This window comes from Seriola aureovittata, chromosome 2 (assembly GCF_021018895.1).
Source record: "Seriola aureovittata isolate HTS-2021-v1 ecotype China chromosome 2, ASM2101889v1, whole genome shotgun sequence".
NCBI lineage: Eukaryota > Metazoa > Chordata > Actinopteri > Carangiformes > Carangidae > Seriola > Seriola aureovittata.
Window position 1 is genome coordinate 15,709,854 of NC_079365.1, and position 11,195 is coordinate 15,721,048.

At 39.9% G+C, this 11,195-nt stretch overlaps 2 protein-coding genes across 2 annotated transcripts; both read left to right on the forward strand.

The window, feature by feature from the left end:
• The first annotated feature begins 104 nt into the window (after positions 1 to 104).
• Positions 105 to 6,402, forward strand: bysl (bystin-like). The gene is made up of 7 exons (XM_056390002.1): positions 105 to 487; positions 1,499 to 1,655; positions 1,755 to 1,893; positions 2,247 to 2,380; positions 2,483 to 2,643; positions 5,624 to 5,726; positions 5,905 to 6,402. The coding sequence occupies exons 1-7, from the start codon at positions 226 to 228 to the stop codon at positions 6,257 to 6,259; spliced, it is 1,311 nt and encodes a 436-aa protein (XP_056245977.1). The 5' UTR covers positions 105 to 225; the 3' UTR covers positions 6,260 to 6,402.
• A 219-nt stretch (positions 6,403 to 6,621) lies between these two features.
• Positions 6,622 to 11,083, forward strand: ccnd3 (cyclin D3). Its single transcript, XM_056390109.1, is given in 6 exon segments — positions 6,622 to 8,208; positions 8,294 to 8,509; positions 9,123 to 9,285; positions 10,057 to 10,199; positions 10,442 to 10,531; positions 10,533 to 11,083. Coding segments are annotated over 6 exon segments (957 nt in total). The 5' UTR covers positions 6,622 to 7,971; the 3' UTR covers positions 10,641 to 11,083.
• The last annotated feature ends 112 nt before the right edge of the window (positions 11,084 to 11,195 follow it).

An 11,195-nucleotide genomic window follows, 5' to 3' on the forward strand; every position in this document is an offset into this window, starting at 1 on the left:
ATCGACAATAAAATATTTAATACCAACAAAACAGCTAACTTTACTTTGTATTATTGGTTTGTATTGGAGGTTTCTACGTTACGTGACGTAACTTACGTCACTTCCCCCTGCTATGGCCATTTGCACGTGTTGAACAAGTGACTGTTTACAGTACTTGCTCGTTTTAGACTTCAGCTAGCACATGCTAACAAAAAACGTCAGTATTGCAGCTGTGAAAGTGCAGAGATGCCGAAAGTGAAAAAATCGAAAGGTGGAGGAGAGAAGAGCGGGGGAGCAGTGGCGCTGGCTGACCAGATCCTTCAGGCGGACACGGTGCGAGCCCGAGGCCGGATGAAGAGCAGAGACAGCCGGGCAGAAAACGAAGACAAGTACGTAGACGAGCGTCTGTCGAGGAAGATCTTACAACAGGCCCGAATTCAACAAGAGGAGCTTCAGACCGAATATGGCCTGGCACCAGAGAAAAAGAAAGCACCAGTCACTGTTCTCGGTAAGTCCTTGTGCTTTAAACCTTTACACGAAATGCACTAAATTGACAGATACGTGAATGGAGTCTGGTCTAACAGAGCTAGTTCGAGGTCCATGTAGGGGCACAGGAGTTAGTTAAAGAATAACTTAAACTACTTGTGAGTAGTTTGTAGTTTTAAATGTTTCTCAGTGCTGTTATTCAAAGTTTTGTCCCTTGTTTCCATTTAAGGGGAATCTTAATGCCACAGCCATGGCCATATTAACCTCCCAGTGGAGGCCAGGGCAAACTGATTGGCACGTAATTGGGGCCTCAGGGGTCAGATGTCCACCTTGCCTGGTTGGTAATCCAGCCTTGGCTTGCCTTAAACTTTGTGGCAGCAGCTTGAGGAAGACCTTTTCCTGTTTCACCAAAACGATGCCCTCATCCACACATCGAGGTCAATAAAGAAATGGATTTCTAAGTTCGTGTGGCAGAACTTCAGTGTCCTACACAGAGCTCTGACCCCAACCCCATCCAACACTTTCAACAGTGACTGTAAGCATGGCTATATTGCCCAACATCAGTGGCCGAGCCCTCTAATGCTCTCGTTGCTGAATGGGACCAAATCCCTGCTTCCACGTTCCAAAATCTTGTGGAAAGCCTTCCCAGAAAGGTTGAGGCTCTTGTAGCAACACATTAATGCCCTTGGTTAAGGAGCATTCACCTATTGGAGTAATGTTTGAGCATCCATGTACTTTTGGCCATATAATATATATTTACTACCATTTGCTCTCTACAGACTCTTACTAGCATAATTTTCCTTAATTTCAGCATTACAGATCTATTCAGATATACCCCCTGAGCTTTTGAAACAAATAACTTTATTATGCATGTGTACATGCATGATTATATTTGATAATGTTAAGTTCCATCATATATTCCACTTAATCTTAGTCTTAAAATATCAGTTGACTATGACGTGTATGTCTAATACAGTGCAGTGCGAGTGTTACTGTGTAATTGTACTGTCTTTGTCTTGTAAACAAATTTTAGGGTCTGGCTCTCAGGATGCTGACTCTGATGAGGAGTGGCCAGCGCTGGGAGAAGCAGGTGCTGGTGACAGTGATGCTGAGTGTGAAACTGAGGTCGTCGTTGACCCTGACGATGAGAAGGCCATGGAGATGTTCATGAATAAGAACCCGCCAATGAGGCAAGACACAACATAATCCTTACTTTACCTTAGAAGTGGCTGTGAACTCAGTTTTTTCTTTAAATGCTTAGCTGTGTTTTCTCTTTGTGGCTCTTGCAGACGGACCTTAGCTGATATTATCATGGAGAAGATCACAGAGAAGCAGACTGAGGTAGGAACAGTGATGTCGGAGGTGTCAGGATGTCCAATGCCCCAACTGGACCCGAGGATTATAGAAGTGTACAGAGGTGTCAATAAGGTGTGTTGTCCTAAAATAAACACCTCCACATGCGCAAGTGAACACACCACACATGAACATAAATACAGATGAGTGAATTAAAGGAAATGAAGAATGAGAATGTGATTTCATTTTACCAACCTGGCTGGTATATCAGTGCAAATAGATGTTTTTTCACTGGTCAGATCTCTACGTGATACAAAGTCTACCAATATTCCTCCCTGTTCATAGGTACAATTGTTTTGCACAAACCAATGAACACTGCCTGTTTCTTGAAGAGGTCTTGTAAAGACTAAGTAAACAATTCTGAAGTAAGTGTGTATTTTTGTGTAAATGTGAAGAGTGAAAGTTTAATTTCTGTTGTTTTGCCTCAGGTTCTGTCAAAGTATCGCAGCGGTAAATTGCCAAAGGCTTTTAAAATAATCCCAGCACTTGCAAACTGGGAGCAGGTTCTGTATTTAACTGACCCTGAGACCTGGACTGCAGCTGCCATGTACCAAGCAACAAGGTGAGCCCCCATTGGTTAGAGTATTACTTAAAAAAAAAAAAAAAATTATTATACTTTAACACAATAGAACGATGAAATATGTTTTCCATGCTTTTGTTATAGAATCTTCTCCTCCAATCTGAAAGAGCGAATGGCCCAGAGATTTTACAACCTGGTGTTGCTGCCCAGAGTACGGGATGATATTGCAGAGTACAAGCGACTCAACTTTCATCTCTACAGTGCCCTAAAGAAGGCCTTGTTCAAACCAGGGGCATGGTTTAAAGGTGAGACAGAAAGTTTACCATTTTAAAGTACATTTAAGATAAGATGAGAAGATTGATATTAATCTCATGTCTGTGTTAAAGATGGCCTGTGGAGTTTACTTGTAAACAAACTACAGTTATATATCACACTCTCTACTACTCACTTAAACACATTGTGTGTATCCCTGAGGTGTGAAGTGCTTCTATTCTTATAAAACATTTACAAAAAGATGGCTTTTCTTTCAAGTTTGAGCATTGCATCCACGTTTACTCGCAGGTTTTTCTTTTGCCTTTGATGCAACATTGCTGTGTATCTTGGAGCATTTCCACCACCTGTAGATCAGTGAAATAGTATGAAACCATGGTCAGGACTGTCTGTCTAGTCGACCATGTGCATGTGCATCATCATGCTCATGCACAAGACAAAAACAAAACAGGGACCCACTGCTACTAGAGGCCAGAAACTTCACAGGAGAAATTAACTACAGAGCTATGATCAGCAAAATGTTTACCCTTGCTTAGCATAAAGACTGGAGACTCTGGCCTTGTCCAAAGTGACAAAGGAAATGCCCACCAACGGTTATAAAGAAATGCATATTTTATTGTTGAATGCATACGAACAAAAAATTAATATGATTAGTTTTATATTTTAGGGTTAGTTGTGTGTTGGAAGTATGTTTTGCAAATCTCAGTTCCATGTATGATTACTCAATGTTAAAAGCAACCTGACTATGAAATGAATCTCAGTTTACAGTGATGTTCATAGGATTTGCTAGTTTTATACATGCTAGCTGTCTTTTGTTATATAATCTGTTTTTAGGATCTCACTGACCATATGCAGATGAATTCTTAATTATCGTCTCGTTAAAAGCTACAAAGTCTTTTGACGACAATGGCAGCTGCAGTACGAGCAGCACTTTCACATTACCAGTAGTCATTTAAATCATTGTTAATGTAAAATAATGCCCATTATTTGATTGTTAAGGACTAAATGCATTAGTACCAATCCTCTAGCTTCTAATTTTTCAGTGCTTCTAGCTAGATGGAAAATAATACCCCTGGTCCTCTATGACCTAGTAGAGGACAAGTTGAGAGTAAAATTTGAATAGTGTTAAAGTAAAATTGTTCTTGAAAGCCTAATTCTCAATTACCGTCAGTCGTATCCCTCTTACAATCCTCGGTATTGTTCAAAATAAATTACTATTCCAAGCATTTTGTTGAAAATGCTGATATGCATTGTGAGCCTGTGGACAGTGGCCATAATCTTAGGAACCATTAGTTATTGTTTTATTAAAGGCCCAGTGAATGTTGGGCTAATCTCCAGTCACACTCGACTCTTAAAAATAAAATGTGGGGTTAGAATGAATGAGAGTATTTGATAGAAGAAGAAAATACAAGCTTTCTGGGACATGTCATGTTTTTAATTTGAGCACTAAATTTAGAAATTTTATACTGAGGACACTGACACAGGATTAGCTGGTGTCCACAGGGTAAATAACACTATTGGATATGGAAGCACAGTAATTAACTCACTCCAAATTTAATTGGGTCAAATCATCCTTTATATATCCAGAATTTGTTTTGGCCAATAATTGTTGAAGATTATTTTTTCTTTATTTAATCCTGTCGGCCCTGTGCTCGCAAATTGTCCCAGTTTGATGGGACTATTTTCCCCAAACATCCTACAACCCATATTTTTGAAAACCACAAATGTGAAACAAGACCACTAAGTGGCAGTGTTGCTCACAAATACACTGTAATGTATACCACATACAGGAAAAGGAGAGAGCTAATTGAGCATTAGAGGTGAGCATTTGCCATACATTTTCTATTATTGAGGTTAAGTTTATTTACAGAAACAATAATAAAAAATATCTGATAAATTAATTTGATGAAGTCACAGTTAATTTTACGTGAAATCTTCATAGTATACATGCAGCGAAGGCTCTGTATTTGTGGATTAGTTATATACAAAAAATATATAAGATTTTAGTTAATTAGTTAATAAGTTTCTTGTTTAAATGTGAAAGGCAAACAAAGCACAACATTATCAACAGCCCACTAATACCTCAGGGTAATATGCACAGTGTAGTATTAATTCACTTCTGGAATTACCCTGGAGTCAGTTCCTTGGCTGGTAAACTGCAAACATCCTCTTTGTTTGATATTGGTTATTAAAGTTTTGGCATGAAATTCAAAATTTGGGTTTGTCTCATTTAATGAAACAGTTTTAATTGTGTGCTTTTAAATAAAAAGGCTAGCTTATTGTAATGTTGATATGTAAATTAAGTACTAATAAAGGTTTATATTAAGGGGTCACTGCATCAATTTTACAGGTCGAAGTGAAACTACTTGTCATAGGGAGTACTACAGTTGTGAAAACAGTTATATAATGTGTTCTGTGGCTCAGTGGGGAGCTTTGTCAGGTCTGAGAAAATTCCTCTAGTGATATAACCAGAGTATCTACAAATGTGAAACAGAAAGTTTCTGCATTCACCTTAACATCCAAGTTATAATTAAAAGTGGGAAGGTCCAATATACAGTATCGTTCTTGTTGCATAATAAAATAGATGTGTCTGAAAACTAAACAAACATGGATGCTTCATGTGAGATAAAGTCTCCCCAGGTAATTAAACCCAAATATAATGGATATAGTGTTAAATTTTCAACACAGTTATTTTAACACCAACGCAGCCAACTGTGTTAATCATGCAGCTGTCTTGGCTTCTCCAATAATGTGAACACTTGCAAGTCATTAACATGGGAATCTTTCCCATCTCAACCATCCGCACCATATGACACAAACACACCATAATGAAAGATACTCTCAGCTTGCTTGACTGGAAGTGTAGGATCCAGTGCAATTTAGCAATACTGGGGACTAAAAATGCTCGGCATTGATTTTTGACCTTTTTAAGGAATCTGTTTCCCACCTAATGAAAGTGCAGTACTACATTGCTGGAGTTCTCTTTTAATACTTTGTACTTCTTCTGTCACACAGGTATTCTGATTCCTCTGTGTGAATCGGGGACATGTACTCTCAGGGAAGCCATCATCATCGGGAGCATACTCACAAAGTGCTCAATCCCTGTGCTCCACTCCAGGTAAGGTCTGCTTTCACTGACAGACGCCAGCAGACAGATGTCAGCAACTTAGCCTTAGATGAAGGATTCAACCAGTTGTCTTTGAAAGCTTTATATTCTGCGATGTTGGCAAGTTAAAGCAAAGTCACGGTTGCATAACACAGACGGTTGTATAATATGCACAATCTTTGTCTTTCAGCGCTGCGATGCTTAAGTTGGCAGAGATGGAGTATAACGGCGCCAACAGCATTTTCCTGCGTCTCTTGCTTGACAAGAAATACGCCCTGCCTTTCCGTGTCCTAGATGCCTTGGTGGCCCACTTCCTGTCCTTCCGCAATGAAAAACGTGTGCTTCCTGTGCTGTGGCATCAGAGTTTACTCACCCTGGCCCAGCGCTACAAAGCTGACCTGGCCTCCGAACAGAAGACGGCACTGCTGGAGCTGCTAAAGATACAAACACACCCTCAGATATCTGCAGAGATTCGCCGAGAACTGCAAAACTCAGAATCAAGGGATATTGAAATTGGGCTCCCTGTTACAGTGGAAATGGATTGAGGATTCAGTCTGGTCTGTTCTTCTGCTTGGATGAGTTCAGTAGTGATGTAGATGTTGTAATTTCATATCATGAATCTCTGAGCTTTTTTCCTGCCATTGCAGTGCAGTGATTGCTTAGAAATACAAAGACTGGTATTTGTGTACATTTGATTACATTTTAATGCAAAAAATTGGATTAAAAACAAACTGAATCCTTAAAAGTTGGTCAGGGATCATTTGTTTCACTCGATTTTATGTTCACAACTGTGATACACAAGGTTGTAGATGAAAAGTGAACAGCAAGAACTGTCTGTTTGGTCTGTTCATCCCAGTCATCACGAAATGATAGTTGTGGTTTGTGTGGTTCTCAAAACATGTACTTGTTTGCTGATTTTTTTTTTTTTTCTTTCTGATAAGTATACAAGATTTTCTATAGCACAGCTGGCCCTCTCTGACCTATCAGATTTGTTTTTCCTTTGAATCGTATCAGTAAACATACACGCATTCATCATTCATTCACCACAGAATACACATGGAGGACCACTTCAACTTCTGTTAGGCTTTCTTTTAAAGCCCTGCACTCTTGGCTGTCAAGCTTTTGATTTGAGAATGCTCAACAGTTCAGCATATGTTCCAGTTTGTGCTTCTTTGACAAAATTCATGTAGGTGTTATGCCCCTCTGACACAGGTTTTCTCATCCATTGATTCCAAGTCACTGTTTCTTCTGACTGGGGTATTGCAACTTTCACCTCATCATAGCAGCATTTTGCACAGACTCGATTGGACTACACAACAATTCAGGACAAACAGCTGAGAAATGCTTGTTGTTTTCCGAAGACCTTTCTGCTGCAGTTTTTCTGTCTAGAATTTGATATTCTTATGGTCCAAGCATGCACAAGTGTTCCTGTCTGAAGCTTTTGGCAAATAGTCAATACCTAAAAAAGAAATTAAGGCTATTTATGATGGTACTTGCCAAACAATTGTGGAACTAGAAGGGCACTAGGAGAACGCAGGCATCTACCAAGGCCATTGTCAAACAACATAATCCACAGTTCTGATGAAAAAAATTAAATTCATAGTAATAATCGTGATCTGGCCCAAAATTGAATGGGTTCCTCCTTGGCCCACCCCACAACCCTCCTCCAAGTTCAGTGCTAATGGGTTGAGTTGTTTCTGTGTAATCCTGCTGACAAATAAACAGACCAACAGACAAGTCAAAACACAACCTCCTTGGCAGAGGTAAAAACTAAATGTGACATTTAACCCTGTAAAGTTTTGTACATGTTTGTAAAACACGATGAGCCATTTTTACTTTCAAATTCAGCTTTATAAAGTGTATTCTCAGTTTTATTGACAAACAAATTCTTGTGTAGCCTGTCAGTCTAAATTTAGGAGCAAACAGAAAATACATTATTCAGTTAACCTTATCTCTTTGGGTTCAGTTTTTTTATTTTTTATTTATTTATTTATTTTTTTAAATTTTTCTGACTTACCTTTAATAAAGTTTTCAAACTTGGTTTAGGAAAGTTCCCCCGACACCTTGTTGGGCTACATGTTTGTTATGTTGTAGGACCTTTTAAAACAAGGCAGCAGTTTGGACCGTTGGAGGGCCGTTATCTGAGCTAGCTAACATACGGGATGCAAGTAACAACGGTTAGCAGCTAGCGTAACGGTTCATTTTTATTTTAGTTTTATTTCATTTTAAACGGTGTTTCTGTAATTAATTTAGTTGAATGGATCTTTGTGAATACGGACAGTTTGAAAGTGGATCCAGTGATCAAAATGCTGGTGAAGAGGACCGTGTTGTGTTTCAACGGGCGGGCACCGACCCTGCCTTGACGGGCGACCTCAGAGCCCTGCACAACCTGACGGCCCTGGAGAAGCTCTGCCAGGTGTCTCCCTACTTTGGCAAAATCCAAACTGACATCCAGCCATACATGAGGAGGATACTGGTAGTGTGGATGTTTCAGGTACGCATATTAGTCAGGCTGCCCAAAAGCTGCAAGTAAGTCTCATTTAGCTGACTTTTAGGTAAAGGAAGTTTCTGTGTGACAGGTGTGTGAGGAGCAGAAATGTGAGGAGGAGGTGTTTCCACTGGCGGTGCATTACCTGGACAGTTACCTGAGCCGTTTTGCCGTCGAGAAGTCCAACCTGCAGCTTTTAGGAGCTGTTTGCATGTTCCTGGCCTCCAAAATGAGAGAGACTGTCCCCCTGACTGCTACCAAGCTTTGTATCTACACTGACAACTTCATTTCAGTCTCAGACATCCTGGTAATTCTCTTTCACCTGTCTGTTTAGAGGGGTTTAATAATAGCTGTAACTGTCTTTGCTGTATCTCCCCATAAACAATGTAAACAACACATAACGAAGTTAACACCATCAGTGATCTCCAGGAACCTAGTGTCCCAAACTCTTGGGGTTACTACTAGACTATTCCACACCAAAGTGTTTCTCAGCCCAGTGGTCGTTCATAACACGAGTCTGAGCAGTCCAGAGATAGTTAACTGCATACGAAGGCAGAAAAACGTAGCTTTTCCACAGAAATGGGTCGTATTTCTTTAGATGTTCACCTAATGTTTTGTGGTTTTCTTAAGAATTACTGGATAAGTTTACCTCTCATAAGGCCTATAAGAAGTATTCAAATAAAATTAACTGAGAGGGGATAATCACTCCTTGGTTCAACTTGTTTTCTGCAAGTAGCCCTTGCTCTTTTTTTTTTTTTAAAGGGGTGACAAGCAAAACCAGCTGGGAAACACTGCCTTATAATTTTTGGAAGACATTCTGTGAAATATCCACTTGTGCAAACAACTTCAGTATCATGTGTGAGTGTTCCTGCAGTGGGATTTAGACGGTGGATTGGTTTAGAGGAATGTGTGTGTTGCAGAAGTGGGAGGTGGCAGTAGTGTCCAGGTTAGACTGGTGTCTGGCCTCTGTGGTACCCTCTGACTTCCTGGAGCCAATTCTTCACGCTCTCCCTTTTGTTCGGCCCCTCCACCTTCAAAACATGCGGCGGCATGTTCACTCCTACATCGCTCTGGCTGCCACTGGTAAGTTACATAACTAAGTTACCAACACATGAGATGATTTCTGTGCTCAATTATAAGGCCAATTTATCATTCCAGTGCAATAAAATCAGCATTATCAAATCCATTGTAATCTAAACGATGATTAAAAAAAATTTTGATTAGTGAGCATTGAAGTAAACAGGTGAAACTGAACAACTTTCCACGCAATGAACAATGGGGACAAAGCAGCCATAACTTTGATTACGATGTGTCAGCAGGTCATTTTGGAGACAGAGAGCTGAGTTTGTGTAATCCTGTATTGTTTGCTGTGAAAGACCTGTGTCCGACTATTCAGCTGGCTGATTTCCCACGAATCTCTGTGATGCTGCCCGAGGCAACAGGACACAGTCAGTTAGTGCTGTTTTAGACGGACTATGACATTACAGCCCATAAAATTAAGATAATTCCTGGCTCCCGACATTGTAACCCTTTCAAAAAGGTGCCTGAGCAAGGATTGAATGGCTGACTTTTTGTCTCAGTGTTTCTCCTGCCTGAAGCAATTAGGATATCATATCAGATTATCAGGTTTTGGGAAATGTCTGCTTTTGAGTACTCCCTTTTGTCTATAAGGGTGTGTCTGCAATGGTGGCATCCATCTAACTGTCTACCATCCAACCTTTACTGACTTCCTCACTGTTGGATTTCTTTTCAAGTAGTTTAAGTGAACTACAAAATGGTCAGCATAATTAGGAAATATTATTTATCATTTTTGTTATTTTTAGAGTACAAGTAATCTTTCACTTTTATCCTCAGACTGCGTGTTCTCTGGGTTCCTGCCCTCCACTGTTGTATGTGCCTGTGTAAGCATTGCCATCCAGGGGCTAAAGATAGTGGACGCTGATGTCTCCGCTGATACAGTGATCAAGGCTTTAGCCGACCTTTTGGCCATCGATCTGGTAAGGCTAATGTTTAACTGTCATTTTCAGATAAAATCTCTTTTTGACTTTGCCCCATTGTCAGCAGTGACTGGCGTGTTTGTGATCATTGTAGCACGCACGCTTTTCAAACAGTCTGAAGTACAAACTGGTTATTGCATGTTTAAAAGAGCAGCCATGCACATGCAGTATTGGTCAAGATGTCTGTCCATGACATACTGATGAACTTATGGTTGTTTTTCTTTTAATCTGACCCTGAAAAGAACTCAGTCCTTCTCTGCTATGAGCAGCTAGGGAGTGTGCTGGAGCTCAGCCTGCCCTCCTGTTTCCAGGATAGTGTTTGCAGATCCAAGAGCACACAACTCAGAGATCAGCTACACCCCTGCTGACATTCAGGGTGTTGTATTGACACCAGTGACATCACCCCAGGAACTGAAGAGAAAGCACTCCTCCCTGCCATGAATAGACAGGATAAAATATTAAATTCACAGCCATGAGAGAGAACAAGAAGCCTAAATAGCAGGTAGAATGTGTTCGAAATGCCATTCCCTCTTGATCTTAATTGTTCTTTGCATGCTGAGATTTAGAGATTCGTCTGACGTGTAGAGTGACCACAGTTTGAGAAATTGAGATTTGTTTTAAGTATCCATCCTGTTGCTGCTCGTTTTAAAGTATTTTGCAATTGTTAAAGCAGCTTTGAAAGATATGATTCTGACTGCGCTTTTCGTTGAATATCTGAAGCTACATCAATTTTTTTGTGATATTTAGAGTTGAACTTTACTGAATCCTTATAGCAATGTTTGCACATTTTAATTGTGATGAATTCTATTCGTATGTATTTTGCATATATCTGGACTTTGCTGAAATTGTAATTTTATCTTTATATATGGACAGTTCTGATAAGTTTAAATTGATGTTTCTGCATGGTTTCTACACAGTACTGAACTTCTTTGTGACTATAATGCAATTCTGTTAAACTATGACATAAATGTGGGTCAGTAACAACATAAGCCAGCA